This window comes from Mus caroli, unplaced genomic scaffold (assembly GCF_978045245.1).
Source record: "Mus caroli unplaced genomic scaffold, Mus_caroli_1 scaffold_18, whole genome shotgun sequence".
Taxonomy (NCBI): Eukaryota; Metazoa; Chordata; class Mammalia; order Rodentia; family Muridae; genus Mus; species Mus caroli.
Window position 1 is genome coordinate 16220679 of NW_028227273.1, and position 21119 is coordinate 16241797.

At 40.6% G+C, this 21119-nt stretch overlaps 1 protein-coding gene across 2 annotated transcripts in view; it reads left to right on the forward strand.

Moving 5' to 3' along the window:
• Positions 1-20290, forward strand: part of Strn (striatin) — a 93144-nt gene extending 72854 nt beyond the window's left edge. Inside the window, exons 9-19 of one of the 2 annotated variants that reach the window (XM_085833106.1) lie at positions 273-359; positions 820-963; positions 3471-3607; positions 5988-6163; positions 7734-7781; positions 8957-9078; positions 10429-10596; positions 11943-12083; positions 13014-13121; positions 14201-14287; positions 14378-20290. In XM_085833106.1, the coding sequence (XP_085689232.1) occupies positions 273-359; positions 820-963; positions 3471-3607; positions 5988-6163; positions 7734-7781; positions 8957-9078; positions 10429-10596; positions 11943-12083; positions 13014-13121; positions 14201-14287; positions 14378-14547 (1388 nt within the window). In that variant the 3' untranslated portion in view covers positions 14548-20290. The remainder of the gene's footprint in view (positions 1-272; positions 360-819; positions 964-3470; positions 3608-5987; positions 6164-7733; positions 7782-8956; positions 9079-10428; positions 10597-11942; positions 12084-13013; positions 13122-14200; positions 14288-14377) is intronic. The other variant, XM_085833105.1, reaches the window with a different exon arrangement.
• The last annotated feature ends 829 nt before the right edge of the window (positions 20291-21119 follow it).

Consider the following 21119-nt stretch of genomic DNA (forward strand, 5'->3'; position numbering starts at 1 on the left):
TTAACACTTTGAGTTGGTGCACAAAACACTAATTTATAAGCAACCAAAGCACACTTTTTATTTGAGCCGTTACCCATTGTAAACTTTTTGATGTTGTTAATTGGTCTAGTGTAAATATATCCAGTCAAATTGTGTATTGCAGTCATACTATCTTAAATTTTTCTAGGCATTAGTTAAAATTGCTTAGAAATAGTTGTATTCTTTGCTGGTATAGGAAATACCATAACGGACTATGGGTAAGATTTTCCCATTCTTAATTAAACTTGTAACAGGAAAAACTACCGAAGATCTGTTTCAGCCTCTATCCTATATAAAACAGTCAAAACAGGGATGTGGGAGAATGAAGAATCAAAGCCCAGGTAAGTAGTCAATAGGGCATGAGACTTCATTCCGGGTTCCGTAGCTTCAGGATGTAGGCAATGAATGTAACTGAATTTAAGCAAGCAGGAGAGTTACTGTTCAGTTGAGTTCACATTTGGTTCATGATCTGTGATTGTCCTCATTTAGACCACTAGTCATTGGCTTCATTGTAGATAAGTATGCCTTTTAATGATACATATTGGAAATGACATTCTTTCTCGTGTAGTGATTCCATTAACTTAATTTATAAAACATATATTTAAATATAATTCTTTTCCAGCAGTAATAAACTCTTAAAATTTGAAAACTTCAAAAATGACTATTGCTTATTGATGAATCTAGTAGGCTATTTTGAAGGTAAATGTTGGCAGTGTGAAAAGGTTTGTTGTGCAGTTTTTATGAGATGAGTGATTCTGTTTTCTCTTTTTCCTCCTCTGCCCTCCCACCTCTTTTGGCTAGGGCCCAATAGGTCAAAACTACAAGATATGCTTGCTAATTTGAGAGACGTTGATGAACTTCCCTCCTTGCAGCCATCTGTTGGCTCCCCTTCCAGACCCAGCAGCTCCAGGCTTCCTGAACAGGAGCTCAGTAGGGCAGATGAAGGTGAGCGCGTGGACCTAGGAATGAACTGAGCCTCCTCAGAGAGCACACAGTCTGCACACATCCACTTCCTTAAGTCAGTCTTTAGCATCGGTCTGTGATTTGGAGTGAGGGGCATAAATTTAAGAACCAACTTCTAGTTTCTGGTTTTGAATATTCCCTAGCTCCATGGCAACTCAGTGTTAACAGTGTTAATTCCAAGCCAGCAGTGAGGAAATTGAGTCAGAAAGTTGGAAAGTCAGCATAAATACGTTTTAAAAAATGCAGCGACACTAGGCATGATGACACATGCTTTAATCCTAGAACTCAGAGGCGGAGGAAACTAGTTCTCTATGAGTTGAGGCCAATCTGCTCTACATAGCAAGTTCCAACCCAGCCAAGGGCTGCATAGTGAGACCCTGTCTCAAAGTAACAATAACAAAATGGAGGGAAAGCCACCTATTGTCATATTTTCTGTTTCCCATTTTTCCTTGGTCCCTTTCAAAAGTCCTTATCTGTTGGCATATACTTTTTAAAAATGTCGTTACAGCCATCATGTAGAATAGTTCTGTTTTGTTTTATATTTAGTATACAATCATACTGATGATTTTCAAGTTCAGCCTTAAAGCTACATATTATACTTTAGATTTGAAATCAAATTCTTTCTTTAAAATATTTTGATTGTTTCTAGTTTTTCACAGTGCAGTTCCATGGTATACAAATGCAAAGAGTTTAGGATTGGAAATGTTTGTCACTTGGTGAAATGACATTTGCCTCACGCAGAGCTCAGTTCATCCCCAGCACTGAGGTAAAGGACCGAGTAGAGGAAAACCGTGGACAGACGTGAGCGAGGTGGGGTGGCGGGAAGGAGAGGAAGGGCTGCTCACTTTACAGTTACTCGCTGTTACTAAAGCGTCTCCCCAGCACCCAGGAAGAGCTTCCTTAGTCTCGGGGTAGTACTGAGGTCTTGTTAGTTTTCTAGAAGCTGATGAAGGCAGCACTATGTAGTTACCTAAGGTACTGTATCCCATTTCTTCATTCTGAGGACCCAGAGAGCAAGATGCCCACCCACGTAGAGACGCCAGATCCCTGTTGCTTTCTCTTCTGACCCCTCCCTGGCTAGACCTTCCTAGAGCATTAGCTACTACTAACCCACACACCCATGCTGTGCTCTGCTCCACAAGTCTTAAGAAGTCGTACGTCTGCAGGACAGGCCATTTTTACTTCACTTTTAAAAATGTTAGAAATGGGAAATAGGGCAAACAAAAGACACCTGGGGAATCCCTAGTCTCCTAGGTGCACATGAGTTGTTATTTGAAGTTTTGACCTGAAAACTACATTTGGACCATTGTCAGGCTGCCGAGAGCTAGGGTTGTCTGACCCCTGCGGAGGATACGCAGCGCTCTAGGGGAAGCTTAGTTCTCACTGCTACCACTCTCGTGTACGTGTGGCTTGAGAGTGGCTTAATTTGTGTCATCTTTTATTCTGATAGTGATTTTCTTTTTTCTGACAGATTTTGAGTTTTTGTCACTAGTACTAGTTTTTGTCACTGCTTATCCCTGGCTGGCCTGAGTTCATTATGTCAGCCAGTTGGCCTTGCAGTTCATCTCCCTGGGCCTCCAGAGTGCTGGGGTTAAAGTTGTGCACACCCAGATGCCACTGTTGTTTTTAAAGCAGATAGCCACTATTTAATGCGCTCAACAAAAATAAAATATGGGAACATCTCATTGAATCGTCACAAATCAGAAGTAGCCACGACCTGTTGATACTGTCACCCTCGGATCAAGGATCAGGGGATTACTAAAGTAGTGATGCTCTATATTACTAATGTAGCGTCCTCTGTGGCCTTTAACCACTGTCACTTGTCTCACCCCAGGAGAGAACTCTGACTTCTGACAGTGTATATTAAGTTTTCTTAGATAGGCATATTGTGGACTTTTCACTTTGAAATGTCTACAATATTCCAGCTTATAGAGCCGATTGATTTTATTTTGTATGAGATCAACAGTGTTGGACATACAGAAAGAACTACTTGTTGATATACTTAGTAATTGGTAGGTAGACGTTATCTGAGTAAGTATCATAAAATATCAAATAGAGAAAAAACTTACTTTTAGACTTACTAGTTTCTGTCTAACGCTAAAGGGAAGAACAGTGGATTACTAGATCTGTTTCTCTTTTTCTTTTCTAAGTAGATGATGCTGTTAGCAGGATAATATATGAACAAGCAGTCTTTACGATTTTTTGTTTTTGTTTTTGTTTTTTTGCTAAAGAAATTTCACTGTTTGCAAAATTTCCTAACAGTAATAGAGGTATAATCTCTCAGGCCTGTGATTCCAGCACTTAGGAGGCCAAGGCAAGAGAATTACCTTTGTTCTGGGCCAGCCTAGGCTCAGAAAACAAACAGACAAACCAACCCCAAAAATTGATCAAGTAAAAATGTACATGTTCACTTAACAGAAGTGTAAAGCAAGCACGTAGGACTCGCTGCGAGTTGTATAGGTGTGTAACCTGGCCTTTGTCTCCCTCAGTGGAAGCACTGACATTTCCTCCTTCTTCTGGGAAGTCATTTATCATGGGAGCAGACGAAGCCCTTGAGAGCGAGCTGGGGCTTGGAGAATTAGCAGGCCTTACGGTGGCCAATGAAGCAGACTCACTAGCTTATGATGTAAGTAGCAGCTCTGTTTGTTACACCATTAATCTGTTTGAAAATTTAATCGTTGAGTTTGTAGAAGATGGCAGAGGTAAAATTTGTCACAAGTATGGATCTTGGTTTAGTTTTAATTTCAAACTTTGCAAAGATGGATATAAAAATAAGCTAATATTTTCTAAATAACCTTGTGATTAAAATTAGAGACTGCCTTTATCTGTGGTCACTCTACAGTGTGCATTGGTTTTAGGTAGAAGAAGGAAGTGTGAGCTGTGGTGGTGTTTCGCCACCTGTGATGAGCCGATATCTTTCTTCCCTGCAGCCCCTGGCCTGCTCCTTCGGTCAGCCCTGTCCAACGTGTGTCCCTGTGCTGTCTGGCTTCCCTTCTTTGCTGCATGCTCACTTCCTGTCTCCTTACCATCACAACAGGGGTCCCAGATTACCTAGTTCATAATGGCTGGAGGCAGAGTTTCCCACTACAAACCTCTGTCTTCCCACCCAAACCATGAAGACTTTACCCAGTAGCTGATGGAACTTGGGCTTCTTCCTAATGCAGATACACTTTTTTCCCTTTCAGGAAAAATTGATATTATGTTTCCTATTCTATTTCCAAAGGTAGTTCTTTGTTTTATTAAACATGCCAGTAGTCGATTGCAATATTTTTAAAAGTACAAAATGAACTCTGACATTTTTGGAGGTTCTTTGTCTCATATTTATTTGTCAGATTTTTTTTTTTAACCTTGTAGGTTCTTTGGGTATATTATGGTTTCCAGTTTTGTGGGATTTCTGTCTGTGATCATGTATATCTCTTGTGTCCATATGTGTTTCTTGTACTTTTTCTTTGGCTCTTTTTCCGTTTTTGTTTTTGTTTTGGTTTTGTTTTTTTGTGCCATTTCACTTGTTTTTGTTGTATAGTATTCTTTGGATGTCCTTTTTCTCATGAGAGAGAGAGAGAGAGAGAGAGAGAGAGAGAAAGGATGGGGTTCCGATAGAAGGGGAAGTGGGGAGGCCCTGGGGGAATTGGTACAGGGAAACTGTAGTCAGTATATTATGGAAAAAACTTTTTAATAGAAGAAAATATGTTTTAAAAGCATCAGCTTCTAATCTCCCTGCACCCAGAGACTGGGTTCAGTCCTGGCTACGGGTCTTACATAGCTGCCGTCACGATGCTACCATTGCCTGTGTTCTCACTTGAAGACTTAACCCGGGGGAGACCAGGCTCTTTTCAATGTTTTACCACAAAGTGCCCTGCATGCTGTCTTCACGTGGCATCTCGTGTCCACACTTGATTGCGTGTGGAAAGAGGAAATGCAGCAGGGGCGTAGCTCAGTGATCACTCTGGATTCTAAATCTTCCTCCTCAGCTCTGGGTGCTGGAATTGCCAGGTGTGTGACGCCATGCTCAGCCATTTTAACATGGTCTATGTCCATCTTGTTTCCATCTTGGTGAAGAAAGTATTAAGTTCAAAAACTGTGATGGAGTTTAAATTAGCTGAGTCTTAGTTTGGGGCTGCATTGCTGAGATGAAACACCATAACCAGAAGCAACTTGGGTAGAAAGAGTTTATAGTGGCACATCACAATCCATGCTCGATGGAAGTCCGTGCAGGAATCAGAGCAGAGGCCATGGAAGAACACTGGCTTGCACGCCTGCTCTCTTAAAGCGCACGGCACCCCCAGCCTAGGATTGCATTGCCCACAGTGAGCTGGACTCACACACCAGTCATCCATCAAAAAATGCCTCACACTGGCCCACAGACCAAGCTGCTGGGAGCATTTTCTCTCCTGAGGTTCCCTCTTCCAAGATGACTCTAGCAGCTGACACAGTTGACATAAAACCAGGCAGAACACAGGCGTAAAGAGAGAGAACTATCCCAGTCACACTGTGTGTCTTACAGTTAGAGTTGAGTTAGTTCTACTGATCATTCAGTCTGTCACTGTGACAGAACAATCTGAGATAAGTACATGGTAGGAAGAAGGCTTATCTGAGTTTCAGTCCATATCTGGTTGGGATTGTGGTGAGGCTGTGTCGAAGCAGCTACTTGCTTTATGGAGTTAGGGAAGCAGAGAAAGGAGGCGGCTGGCTTCCGCTGTCTCCTACTGTCTATCTAGTCTAGTCTCCGTCTGCTAAAGCCTCTCCCACACCTGGGCCGTGGAGGACATTCGGGATCCAAGCTAGCAGTGGCAGAGAACTGTTTGGAATTGCTAGTTACCCACATTTTAGATGGAATTACACTGACTGTTCTCTGATTGTTTCCTATTTCTTCCATGAAAACTGCTGCCACATGTTGCTAATCTGTTTGGTTGTTTACTTTAAAAGTGTATTATTTTGAGAACTACACCATTTAATAGTTTAATAGCAAATCAGCCGTCTCAGCCCTATCTTTTGTTTCTTTATAGATAGCGAATAACAAAGATGCCTTGAGGAAGACGTGGAACCCTAAGTTTACATTAAGGAGTCACTTTGATGGCATCCGAGCCCTTGCTTTCCACCCCATCGAGCCTGTGTTAATAACAGCCTCAGAGGACCATACGCTGAAAATGTGGAATCTACAGAAAACAGCCCCAGCCAAAAAGTGAGAATATTCTACTTGCACTTTTTTTTTTAAGATTTTAAATTATTTATCAACAGGAAAAGATTTATTTTAAAACTAATTGTTATATTTCCCAAATATCTCTTCTTGTTCTTTATTGCTTACCATTTGTAGGTAAATCCTTGAGACAGTCTAATGTTAGGCCTGACATTTAGGGAAAGAATTTTTACCTGATGGTTCCCATGTGTGCTCCTTACGCAGAAGTATTTTACGAGGCTGTCTTATTTGTGGGGCCTCTGTCTGTAATGAAGATCCCTGTTAAGGTGAAGAGACACAAGTAGGAACACTTAGAATTATCAAACCTTTGACCTCAGTCTAGCCCATCATTTGCGGTTTAGATTTACAAAGTGAAGAAGTGATTAGGTACTTTTCTGTGCTGACAGCGAGTTTCCCACACTAACCGGTTGTCTGACCCGGAGGACGCTGGTGTGCATGTTTAGGTGTTCTGTCTTGGCTTGGTGCTGTCTGCGTGACAGCAGGCATGAGTTCCTTTAAAGTGTTTCATTAGCCCCCGAGGTAGACCAGGTCTACTTGACTAGGTCATTCCGGAGCTCACCCTTCATTGGTCCATCCGTCATCAGAACCAGCGCCCACCAGCAGGGATCCTTTTGCTGTGACAGGCACAAGGGTACAGTGCACTGTGCTGCAGGACATCGCAGAAGGTGTACTACATGTAGAAGAAATCCGCTGCCCTCTTTAAAAGACTCCAGTAGCATCGGTTCTGTGTGCCATGCAGGACAGTGCTGGGTGCAGCCTGAGCACTGGATGGGGTCAGCAGAGGTCATTCCCTTCGGGTGCTGTGCCTCTGCCTTTCTGATTCTCAGCTCACAGCATGCCAGCTCTGGCTGCAGCCCAGTCACATGACGACGCTAAATGTTAAATGTATGATTTTGGTAAAGAACAAAACAAATTAGTAAAAATATCTGCACATGTAAATATCAGTACCCTGGTTACCTTTAAGCTTCTGAGTGACATGAGGACAGAGAAGTACACCTACAGATCTCTGTCCCATGATGTAGGAAATCTACAGGTCTACAAGTTCAAGCATAGACGTACTAACCTTCATGAAAACTCGGGGAAGGTAAAAGCACCATTTGCCGTGTGCGTAGTTCTGGCCTTGACTGTTTTTGATATTTAGATTCTCATTTTTCAATGTTGAATAGTTGATGCTATCTAGACTTTCTGCTTTACTTTAAATATAGGATAATCTGAAGTTCTGAAATAATCAAATCTTGCTGAGTTAGTTAGTTAATGATATATCTGGAAATCACGTTCTGAAATTACCTTAGCAGCCCATGTTTTCTCTTGGGAGTGACGCTCTCCACTAGTGTATGAATTATAGCAATGTAAGAAGGCTGTGTTCGCGGTGTTGCACTGGGGTGGTAGTTTGTTGATGCCACTAAGGTGTAGTTGGCATTAGGTGAGCCTCTGTATCCTGAGGCTGAGGGCCTTTCTTAAGTCTATTTCTGCCTGTGGTGCTATGACCCAGTTAGTCACGCCATTCACTGCTGAAGTGTGGAGTGTTTACACTTGTCTTCTTTCTCCAATTTAGGAGTACTTCTCTAGATGTGGAGCCCATCTATACATTCAGGGCTCACAAGTAAGTATGCGGTGGTTTGCTTTGCTTTGGTTTTGGTTTTGGTTTTGGTTAGTTTTTATCTTAAGCCAACATCTTTATGACACAGTTTTAATTGAAATATCATACATTCTTTCACGTATGTAATTTAATTTTTTTTTTGTTAGTGTTGGGCTTTTTTCATAAATGTCAAAGAACCTGGCAGATGAGATAAATGCCAGTATGGATCCTGGTATGTGCACATTCTAAGCTGAAATCAAAGCGTTTAGGTTTGTTAAAAATGCTAGCATTGGGACTTCAAAGATGCTTCAGCAATTAAGGGTGTGTGCTGCTTCTCAGAAAACTGGAGTTTGGTTCCCAGCACCCATGTGAAGGGGTTCACAACAGCTTGTAACTCCAGCTCCTAGTGATCTGACAGCGCTCTTCAGGTCTTTGGGCAGCCACACATAGATAACACACACGTACACAATTAATAAGCAAAATAATTTTTAAAAGGAGTTCTCACATTTTTTTCCTTCCCTTAACATAGCCTACATGAAAATTACTGGACGTCTGGGGATGTTGTTGAAAGTAGAAGTCTTGCCCATCAGGCATGAGGCCTAGGTAGCCTCCTTAAGGACACATGCTCACACACATGCCACTTATATTTTTAACCAAGAGTTTTTCTATAGTAATAGAAAAACATATTTTCTTGCTTCTATTTGCATATAATGGGCATGTCTTCACTTGATGTGTCATACAAATTGATATCTTTTTATATAAAGGGTAGGAAAGTAAATAATTTTTCCAGGTTTAGCAGGCCATATACTGTTAGTTGAACTTTTTTGGTCTTCTTTTGGCTTTTGGTTTGGTTTGGTTTTTGCTGGAGATTGAACTAAGAGCTAATATTCTTGAATATTCTTAGTTTTGTTGTATGTGCTATTATTTTAGGTTTAAAAGTATAAAGAGCATTCTTAGCTTAAAGACTGTACGAGGCCTGCTAGGTGACTTTAGCCTCAAGGCCATAATTTACTAACTTCTAGTGTAGCAAAGAAAGAAAAATAAATAGTACCCCAATAGTGTTTTTATTCATTGTTACAAGCGGGAGAGTAGAAAGACATTTGAATAGTTAAACATTCTAAATGCTTGTAAGCTCTCTTGTAGAATTAATGTCTGTGATAACAGTTTCGTTACCACACGCGTGTGTGTTGGTGTTGCAGAGGTCCGGTGCTGTGTGTGGTCATGAGTAGCAATGGTGAGCAGTGCTACAGCGGGGGAACTGATGGTCTGATCCAGAGCTGGAGCACCACCAATCCCAACGTCGATCCCTACGATGCTTATGGTACGTGTGTGCGTGGCTCACCAGAGGTCTGAAACGATGTTTCTATAGTAGGGGTAAAATTAGATATTTTAAAAATTAGTAAAGAGAAGCTTGTCTTTATTCCCTCATTTCAAAGGACTCCCGTAAATGTAGGAATCAGTTAGGCATGGAGTGCAAAACGTAAAAACCATGCTGTTCTTGAGATAGAGTTCACCTCTGCAGTCTTACTGGACGGAAGTACTGGTTTGGTTAACGCTTGCTTTCTTCTGCTTTGTTAGACGTCTGCCTAGTACTTGAAACACTGTAACTCATATGTAGTCATATTTCAGTACTGTTCTTGACAAACAGCGCTGAAGGTGAATATTGGCATTATTCTCTTGGTCAGTTGTTAGCGGAAAATAGAAAAAGCTAATTAGTTTTAAAGTCCAAGCCTTCAGAAATATTTATTATAAAGGGTCTCAAAGGTTAAGGAGTGACCTTTTGGCTAGGTTTGCAGTGTAGGCCTCAACTCCCAGAACTTGACAGGGAGAAGCAGGAGACGTGCTGTGAATTTAGACTAGCCAGTCTGTTTAATGAGTTCTAGGCCAGGCTGAGTTCTATATGGCCTTCTCTACCGTCAACACATACCTGTGTGGATGTGTGGATGCATGGATTTGCATGGGCCCTTTGGTTTTAAGAGCAGTGTTACCATGCCCATGCCATGAATCCATGTCATACTCTCTCCAGATATTACCATAAATTCTCCTGCAGAACTCTTGAGAAATTGGCTGCTTTAGGTTTTTTCTTTTTTTCTTTTTCAAAGATTTATTTATTTATTTAATTTATATATCTGAGTACACTATTGCTCTCTTCAGACACACCAGGAGAGGGCATCAGATCCCATTACAGATGGTTGTGAGCCACCATGTGGTTGTTGGGAATTGAACTCAGGACCTCTAGAAGAGCAGTGAGTGCTCTTCACTGCTGAGCCATCTCTCCAGCCTGGCTGCTTTAGTTTTAATACAGATTTTTAACATGTCATCTTTGTTATTAAAAAATATTTTAATTGTACTACCAGTTTTACTACCAAAGAGAAGTAAACATAAAACCAGCAAACAAAATTCTCTCCTTACTTTTATTTAAGAGCCATTACAATAGAGCTTTCTTTACAAGCAAAGTTCTGCTTCTTAATTCTAATTTCGAATAGTCAAACTATGTATTTGTATACTTCCAAAATTGTAATTCTGACAGCATCCCAGAAGATAATGAAAAGCAGGAAGGTTGTATTATATTGTCTCCTCATGCTCTGTTTGTTTTTGTTTGTTTGTTTGTTTGTTTTTTAACCTTGAGCCTAGATGCCTTCACGGTTTTGTGCTCTCTTGTTTTGGACAGATCCTTCGGTTCTAAGAGGCCCTCTGCTGGGCCACACAGACGCGGTGTGGGGGCTGGCCTATAGTGCGGCACACCAGCGCTTGCTCTCCTGCTCAGCAGACGGCACTCTTCGCTTATGGAACACAACTGAGGTTGCTCCAGCACTGAGTGTATTTAATGATAACCAAGGTACGCTCCTTCAGAATGAAAAGTTCCAGGTCTGAATATCCTACTCTAAAACAACGATTCTGTGAACGCTTGATTGTGTACATTTCTGGGGTTTGTTTGTTTGTTTTTTTAAGGAGCAACTGTATTTTAACTTGAAATTTCAATGAATGTATAATTCCTAAAAACATACCATTTGATGAGAAAATGGGGTTTGTATTTTTTAAAACTGAGATACAACTTATTTTCAGTGAAAATACTGAAAGGATTTGTTCTGGTGCATCTGGCGAGCAGCAGTCCTGTAGTAACAGAACCCTGGAGCGGGACTTTTTCTTCCCTTGGTAGATTGTTCCAGTATGGGTCTTTTACAAATAGTTTATCATGAACATTCATAGTTTTTCACTGTGGCTAGTAGAGACCTCGCAGAATTGCTAGGTTTCTGGTAGGAGTTTGTTATTAACAGATGTGAAATAACTAACCCAAGTGCTCGTGATTCTTAGCAGCCTGGGCTGTGGCATGTGCGATATCATTCTCTCTGCGCCCTCCCTCGCCTCTGTTCTGCCTCGTGTTAGCCTTCTATGGGTCTGTGGTAGTGTTCCACGTGTGTTTTAGTGTTGGGTTCTGTGACAGTTCATTTGGTTCAGTACTTTTGTCTAGTTCTAGATCTTCTGCTACAGTTGTAGTCTTGAATTATTACCTTGCTTTAGTTAGGTGTTGAACCAAGTGAAAAAGATGGCTTTATTTTTATGTTTATTCTACTTGTTTGTTTTCTTGAGGCAGTGCCTTGCTGCATATCCCCTGTTTACCTTGAATTTATTGTGTAGTCCAGGCTGACCTCAGGTTCATAATCCTTGGCCCTCAACTTCCCAAGTGCTTGCATTTAAGGCATATATTACCACACTGGCTTTATCACTCTGTTTTTGGTATGAATGTGTTCTAGATTTAGTCCTTGATAATATTTTTATATTTTTTATATTTGTGTGGTGATTTGCATGCTAGACAAATATTCTAGTATTGTGTTATGCTCCTAGCCACAGAGAATAAATATCTTTATTCTTCAGCAAAGGACATATATATATATATACCTTGAGCTGTTATGGCTTGCCTTTAGACTTTGAATGCTTAACTGTATGCTGGGCAAGTATGGTACTACCGAGCTGCACCTCAGCCCATCTTTTCCTCTCAGCTCCAAACTTTGTCTCTGTAACTCCTTCCATGGGTGTTTTGTTCCCCATTCTAAGTAACTTTTGTTTTAATGTTAAGCATTATTTATCTAAGTTGGTCGTATTTTGATTTGTTTTGCTACATTTTGAGCACTTTGTCAAGTAGACTTTAAACTGTCATTCTCTTTGAATATTTCTAAAACTTAGAACTGGGAATCCCTGCCTCTGTGGATCTGGTGAGCAGCGACCCGAGCCATATGGTAGCATCGTTCAGCAAGGGATATACAAGCATCTTTAACATGGAAACACAGCAGCGAATTCTCACATTAGAATCCAATGTTGATTCAAGTATGTATACCAGTTTTCAAAAGTCTCTGCACTAATTTTTAAACTTAATCAAAAGTATAACTGCCACAGTCACTGTAAAGAGTGCTTGAGTTATAAACTGTTGTAGTGCCCACGCCCGAGAACACATTTACTTTAAAACAGTTGCTTTGGTTTTTTAACTTCAATATAAGCTAAGCAACCAAACAACAGAAAAACTTCACATGAAGAACTTTTTCCATATGGCTGGTGACATTTTCTGTTGTGTGTGGAAATAACAGACAGGGTATAGTAATTCATTTCTTTGAAAATTCTTAAAAAGTACACAACAGCAATTGTCAGGATGCTACTTAAAAATTCAAAATCTGATGATGAATTTTTTCCTATTAAGTTGCAAAGAAGGAACAAGGAACGATGGTATCTGTGTTTTGATCACAACGATATGAATAGAGCTCTGTATGTAGAAGGAACTGAGGTTTAACTGTGAAGATGACTCGCGTTCAAATGATGATAGAACTTTTTTGATCGGTGTGTTTTTGTTGTGAGACAGGGTCTCACTTTGAATGTCTGGCTGGCCTGGGACTCTCTGTGTAGATGAGCCAGTCTGCTCTTGAACTCACAGAGATCCTCCTGCCTGTGCACCACCATGCCCAGCTATTAGAACTTTATTAAGGAGCAGACCTGGAGACGTGATGTCATCAGTGTCTCTAAGCCAAATGTAAGATGGTATCTGTGTAGCGGGGTGGAAAAGGGACTTCTGACTTGTCATTACCTGTGGCTGTGACTCGTGGTTTAGCTCAGGTAACTCATTTTACAACATTGTAGCTAGAGACAGGGTAATTGACTGCAACCAGACTAAAGTTGAATTGGGTTTTTTGGGGTTTTTTTTCTGCCTTTGTTTGAAAAAAAAATACTTTGACTAATTTGAATTGATTTTCAATTTTTCCTTTTTAGCATCCAGTTCTTCCTGCCAAATAAACAGAGTTATCAGTCATCCTACCCTCCCAATCAGCATCACCGCTCACGAAGACAGGCACATCAAGTTCTACGATAACAATACAGGTAAGAGCTTACTGAGACTGGATCGCGCTGAAGCAACACCCACAGCAACAAGAACCCAAGGCAGCCATGAGCACCTACTAAAAGCAAGCTAGTTGTGGGTCTTGATGGCCACTCCACACTCACGGAGTAGTCACTGAAGCACGCTGCAGGCCACTTCTGTTCACTTCACTTATGTCTTCTCAGACGGTACCATACAGTATGGGATGGTTTTTAGCTTAATAGTAAGCAGAGAGTATATTCTAAAGCCTCACACCTAGGCGCTGATAGAAATGGTCTGTGACAGTCCATGAGTCGTGAGTGTTGACAGAAATTTGTGGAGGCAGAGGCCGGTGATCGGTTTTACTTTAAGTTGTTCAGTTATCAAACAGCTGTGCTCTGTTGCTCAATCTTACATAGCTTGATGTAGTGTTGTATGTGAAAATCCTCTAGTCATTTGTTCTGTGTGTGTTTTTCATGTTCTGATCTTTTGTGTGTTATAGTAAAATGTGAGTTCTAACTGAGCAGGGCACAGGGCTTTCCCAATTCTGAGTGGACTGCATTTCAGCAGTCTATGGTAAAGTACACAAAGAGCTGAAGTGGGAAGAACTCGGGGGCGCAGCCATGTTTCTCTGGCTGTCTGCCTTTTAAATATAGTCACTTGTCATATTTAGTGGCTAGCAATTTAATCTTCATAATTCTTTTCTGTGTTACTTTGCCAAAACCCTGGCCATGTTTTCTTTCTCTTCTTTTGTCCCTTTGAATTTGAACTTTCTGTCCTCAGACACTCATGTAGTTTGTAACTAAAGGGTGCTCAAGAAGACTAGTAATGTCTAACTCATAATTAGTGAACATGTAAAACTCACTGAGTTTGTTGTGGCTTAAAAGACCGTCTCATATGAAATTTAACTTGTTTTTATTTTTTGTTATTAACATGACCAAAAGCAAGACAGGGAGATGTGCTATTTGAACTGTGGAAAAGGTTCATCCATGAAGTACACAGCCAGGGATGACTAGGGAAACCAGGGCAGGGTGGAAGTTTGCCAACTATGATTAAGCTGAGGAAAGTCATCAATAAAGAGTAACAATTTCTTTTTCCAAAGGCAAACTGATCCACTCGATGGTGGCCCACCTGGAAGCTGTGACAAGCCTGGCAGTTGACCCGAATGGCCTCTACTTGATGTCTGGCAGTAAGTACACTAGCTGTGGATAATATGTTTGTCCTTACCGTCTTCATGATGAGGTAACCGTTCCTTTCACCTTCCTTTCTTTTGCAATAGGTCATGACTGTTCAATACGCTTATGGAATTTAGAAAGTAAGACATGTATCCAGGAGTTCACAGCTCATCGGAAGAAATTTGAAGAATCGATCCATGATGTAGCGTTCCACCCTTCCAAATGCTATATAGCCAGCGCTGGAGCTGACGCCCTGGCTAAGGTCTTTGTATGATGTGGCACAGCAGCTTCACCTTGTAGCTCTTTATAAAAGTCAACTGCACAACAGAGATACGGAAGACCAGGGCAAGAATCAGCTCGCCCTGCCCTTTTGTTCTGCTGAGGGAGCACAGAGAACTCTGTTAAAGTATAGTTTTGCAATTCGTATACTGTTTTCTAAAATTAAGGTTTGTTCAGGTTGCTGCAAGCTCAGCCAAACCTGTGAGCCTGAAACTTTGAGATTTCCCTCCAAAGAGGCACTTTTGTTTCTGACGTTGTTGTCATTCGCTAGGCAGGCCTGAGCGGGACAGGGTCAGCTTCTTCTCCCTTTTAAGTAAACAGGGCATGCTGTCATGAATAATTAGAGTTGAGCGCCGGGAACGAGTAGAGTGGAAACCTAACTGTACTTCCTGCCACCCGGAGACATCTACTAGACACTAGGTAGTCCGTTGTACAGCTGTTTCTGCTCCACTAACCCCAGTGTGCAGAACGACCAGTCAGTGTTCAAGTGAGTTCCTACCACAGCTGTCCTTTCAGCCGTTCTCATAAAGCACATGGCAAAACATTTCACCTGCTAGGAGGAAACGATGCAATAATGTTAAGTGTATTACTATTCAGAAATGCTAAACAAATACTTAATTTGCAAGCAGATTTCTATATTGTATTACAGTTTTGAAAGTAGATGTGGAAGCATTCTAAAGTGTAACTGTGAAGCACTCACAGTCAAGAGTGGGTAATAGAGCCTGCTTTACTAAAGGTTTGAACTCATCCAGGTTTGAGATCCTGTTTATTTTTAAGGGCAAACAGGGCATATTTCTATAATTTGTCTAAAAATTCACCTCATTAATGTGGCATTTATAGTACTAGCGTGATCATTTCATACTGATAAACTTACTTCCTAGTGATTCTGAAAATGGGGGAAACTATTTATTAGCATCCATTTCCCAACACCCACATAACTGGTTCAAGTGAGCCTTGCTGTTCTTCCCTGCTTTTCATGGTCATGTTGTCTGATGCTTACCATGAAGTGTCTATAACTGGTCTGTCATGTAGTCCAAAGCATGTGGTCACCGCAGGCAGCTGCTTTTGCAGCCACGCCTAGTAGAGTAGTGCACCCCAGAAAGTCCTCTACTAGTGTCTCGGGAAAGAACTCTGTAGACATCTAGATGGAGATGTTAGTGCCCGTGATGTCTACAAAGTTCTTTCTTCTCCCCTCTCCCCATTGTTTAATTGGAATGTTTTAATGAACAGTTGATCAATACTCTATCTAGAGAAAACCATGTCTTAAAATGCCAGCTCTCGCATTTATCTGTGAGCTGAATGTGGTCAGCTTTTGGGAGTCTCAGAATCCTACTGACACACCTAGGGCAGTCTTCACACCCTTCACACCCTCTCTGCTTTTGTCCTAAATGACAGAGACCACTATAAATACTAAATTCAAATTAATCTCCACCTTTTTACCAAAATGTGTCCATCATAGGCTCTCTGTCTTAAAAATATTATACCCATAGATATTATGACCCATTAAACTAATTCCATTGCCATAGCCGTGGCTTTTCTGGTGAACTGTTCTTTGAAGTAGGATTCTAATGGTGATGTGGCTAATAATTGACTTCTTAAAAATTTCTGCTCATCTATCTTTAGAATTCTCCAGTGCAGGCAAACTTTTCTTACATTATAAGACTCGGGTTGAACGTCCCTGATTACTCTATAGACATGCTGTAGTATTTAGCACAACTACAGTTTATCTTTGTGCTTTGGTTAACAAGCAGGCTTAAGAGATTCATTGGTATATGCAAGTGAATTGAGTTACACATAACTACCAAGGAAAGCTCACATTTTCATGTATAGAGTTTTATGCTGTGACAGGTAAACTCTTCCATACTTTGTAAAGTGAACAAAAGGATTTATTAACATTTGTAGAATATTAGAAGATTCCAGTCAGAAGTGGCATATTTATGATGGCTGAGCACAGTTACTGCAGTCTTCAGTGTATGTCTTACTCTTGTCATCAACACTCCAGAACCCAGGAGAGTCTGCCCTGTTCATTCTGTGCCTCGTAATTGAGGTTTTCCTGTTAGTGGGTGGGACACAACCTTAAGATAAGCAAAGTGTAGTACAAATGACAGAACTGTTGAAAGTTGTTTAGGAAGTATGTTTTGTGCCATTGAAGACTGCATGGAGAAAGAGAGCCTTCTAAACTAGCCCTGTTTGCTGTCAACCTAGAAATGAGCCAACTGTCTTCCAACTGGATGGTAGCATGGACATGTGTTTGACTTTCCCCATCCTATTGAAAAATCACAAGATGAACAGTTTCAAGATTCAAAACCCTTGAAATACTTTCATGGTTATTTAGCAGATTGTAAATGTTTTGAGTGAGCTGTTTTGGAATAATATGAAAATCAGCAGGTAGGTTAGGTCCCTGCCTTATTTTCAGTGCTGTGGATGTGTCTCCGGGAGCTTACAGTACTTCTCAAAATGCAGCTGTCACTTGGAGCTCATTTGCTACTCAAACCATAGACAAATAAGTGATGGAATGACCTTCAGTATTTTTCTATTGAACAAAGTTACCAATTTTTGCCATTAAACAGATAATTAGTTATGCAAAGTATTTAGCTTTTGTAATCATTTAGTTGTAACTAAAAGGGGGAGATTGAACTGTTTCACTGATAATGAACTTGGTGAGAAATTATTTGTTTATCTGACTTCCATTCCTTCAGTATTCTTGCTATAAATTTCTTTTGGAGATAATGATTCTTTATTTGAAAGATGTCTAAAATGTATGTATATTTTATAAATATATATTATATATATTATAGGGATATATATAATATATAGACGATATATATCTATCTAAACCATGGGTGCATTTTACTGTTTGTGTCTTCACTTTGGGAGGTAGTATACTCATAAGTTGATGAGCCTGACGAGTGTTGTGCTGTTTGCTTTTACAGTATAATATATAGTTCCAAGTGTTTAAATACTGTACATACTATATTCATTATAGGCTAGCATGCTTGTTTTAAAGACTGTCATTCTAGTTTATTAAAATCTGAATGTAAGAAAACCTGGCTATTCAAATGTGAATTGAAAAATTCCATTCTCAGAACTGAACTGTTTCCATTGAACATTCAAGCTTTTTGACAAAATGTGTCATCGAGAAGGCAATAGCTAGAAAGTGAGAGGTGCCTTTAAAAAAAACCTACAAACGCAGCCTTACAGTGAGGGTGAAGACTGAATCTGTGTCGGGGTGGGGGGGAAGAGAGAGTGTGAGAGATTGTGTGTGTGTGTGTGTGTGTCTGTGTGTGTGCGCCAGTCTGTGGAGACCCTGACTGTGATTGTCAGTGTCGTTCAATGTATCTTTTCAACTTCCAGGACTTGAGGGGGCATTTCTGCACAGCCATGCTCCTCGGAGCACTTTGTGTGCTTTCCAACAGTGTGGAATGTGAACTCCTAGAAAATTCAGTAAGGAATAAATAGCTGTCTTTTTTTTTTTTTTTTCAGTTAAAATCAATTTCAGGTAACAAATTATTGGTTCCCCAGAATTATGGGATTCTCGTTGATATTGTAATTTTTTACAGCTTGACTTTATAGTGCTTCATGTGTCTCCCCCGTTCACAAGAGTGTGGCATAAAGCTCTCAGATGACGAGGAATGAACTAGTAAACTTGCTTTTAGATGAAACACTTGAACTAACTAAACTCCACCTAACAGTAGTCTTGAAGAATTGAAATGGCCTCTCTCATATCTACCTCACTGTCATTGCCGCCATTCTACGTAGAACAGCCCTGTCTGGCATTAAAGATGATGGTTGATGCAACTTAAACATCTGCTGGTGCTTTCTTCAGGCTTGGTCATCTCAGCTGTACATCACAAGCAGCCTGTAACATGTAGTTACATGTAACATGTAGGGTTAGTTTTAGGGGTTTTTTGCCTGTTTAACTTCTTTGTTTTTCCTAAGGATGGCTTTAAAATACCATCAGTGTTCCTTTTTGGAGGGAGTTACTTCCCAGTTGTTATGTCTGTGGGATATTTTTATCCAAGAATCAAATTGTTACTGAATTTCCCTGAAACTCCAGGCATAGTAGCACACTCTTATATAATCCTACTTGAGAGGTGAAGGCAAGAGAATCAAGGACAAGGTTAAGGTCGTCCTCGGCTGTATAAGGAGTTCAAGGCCAGCCTGGGCTACGTGAGCCCTTGTCTCAATACAACAAAAAGTATCATTTTATTTGGCTTACTTTATTCTTTGAAAGGTATTTCAACCCTCTTAGGTATACAATTATTCACTTTATTGACTTAGAAAATGCCTCTATGTTACTGCCATGTTTATATTACAGTACTTAGGATGTTTATAGACACTGGGATTCTGGTGGCAGAAAAGTAGTATCTGATGAAGTGTGTGTGTGTGTGTGTGTGTGTGTGTTAGAGAGAGAGAGAGTGTGTGTGTGTGTGTGTGAGAGAGAGAGTGTGTGTGTGTGTGTGAGTGTGTGTGTGTGTGTGTGAGAGAATGTGTGTGTGAGAGAGTGTGTGTGAGCGTGTGTGTGTGTGAGAGAGAGAGTGTGTGTGTGAGAGTGTGTGTGTGAGAGAGAGAGTGTGAGTGTGTGTGTGTGTGAGAGAGTGTGTGAGTGTGTGTGTGTGAGAGAGAGAGAGAGAAAGAGAGAGAGAGTGAGAGTGAAATGTATTATTTCTTAAATGTATTATTTCAGTGGAAGCTCAGAAAATGAGTATCTCTGTTTAGCAGGTAAACAATTTGAATCAGTTTTGCATTTGCCTCTGAAAGCTTTGTAATTGACCGTATCAGGCATGCATTTAGGTCTCCATGTCCATGGAAGGGACTCCACATTGACCAAGTGTTTAACAGAACCTTGACATCAGTTTTATTGTTATGTGTTTAATTTTGAGAAGGTTATGTTAGACCAAACGAGATCTGTAGATCCCATTCTTCATTCTAACACTGTTTCTGAAGTGGTGCTGCGGATTTGTCTGGATTTTTCTGGCTCTTGGCTAGTCAAGCTTTAGGTTTCGCTTACCGGGGACCACATGCTCATCATCTCTCTGGTGCAAATTAGGAAGTTCATGTTCACTTAGATTAACTTCAGTGTCTGCCTGGGCTCTTACCAGGCTGTGAACCAGTGAGTGCCTTGTTAGTGTAGAGTGATCTTTCCCGTTGTCCGTTAGGTCTTTCTGAGAGGGTCTCAGAGACTGAGCTTTGAGTTGGCTGGGCGAGCTGCTGAGATTGGTGATACAGCATTGGGAAGTCTTTGGTCTGCCATGTCCACTCTCCCTGCTTTCTCTTCATCGTTTGGCTGATGTTGGCCCCTTGTGAGAAAACAAATAGAGCCCCCTTCACGCTATTTTTTATTTCCGCTTAAGGCGCGTCCCCCATTCCCGCCCCAGCTATATGATCCAATGCCTGTTTTAGGAAGAACCACTTCTTTGTAATATGAAAATTATCACTTATTTTATGTCTTCTCAATATCAGTTTACTGGAGCGGATCTCAGGGTATCATCAGTTCAGATTCCTAAATAACTCTTTCTCTTCAACCCAAACCCCAACTGGTGAGCCCTGGGCCAGATTGTTTGATATCAGGTATCTTAAACTTTAGTTATAATATCAATTAATGTAAATCCAAATGCAAATTTGTGTGGTGCAAGAAGTTTCTTTTGTAAATTCAGGGTATGGATAAGCTAATAATGATATCCAGTTCTGGTGGCTCTAAGTGTATTATTTGTTTTTAAATAAAGTGTACAAATATAGTTCGTGTGCTCCTAGGTGTGTCGTGACTTGGACTTTGTGAACTTTGGAGTCTAGCCGTAACTCTGCAGTGAATCAGTTAAAATGTGTTACTACCCGAGGCTTTTGTTTGAGGGCTTATAGAAGGATGCAGAGAAACTGAAGAGTTCGAGACAAAGTGGACTCATGTGCAAAGTAACCAAACGTTCTCCGGGACACACTGTGAGAAGAGTGGGAAAACTCACCGTTATGACCACTTCAGACCTGCGGAAAGCCAGTGCAATTCAAATACCTCATGAGATTAGTTCGGCACTACTCTCAGGGACACGTGGCATGAATACTTACCTAATACTTCATATTTCCAAGTGTTGAGATAATTGTTTTAAATTGTAGACACATGTAAACTTAATGTTCTTCCCCCTTTGTTGGGCTGCTTACCAACCAGGAATCATTTATATCCTCTGACCCACAAGTCCACATTCCTTTTCAAGAGCTTTGCCTGTCCGGGACTCAGATGCATTAATTAAAACAAAGCAAAAAGCCAAACCAAGTTCCAGCAATCCTAGTAGTGGGTAAACAGGCAAAGGAAATGAAATCTGTGTGTTGACGAGACCCATGCTCCAGTGGTGAGCATTTTAAACAAAGCCATGAGCTCTTTTATTTCTGTAGACTGCTTAGGAATACACACCTGATTACAGTGTTTAGTTTTATATTTGAATTTGATTGTGGTCCCAAGCAGTGTTGTGCCAGTATGTAGTCTATGTACACTTTTGTCTCTGCTGATGAGCACATTACATTTTTATTTTGTGTATCTTAGAATTTACTTCAAAAGTGCAAAGATTAACAAGAAAA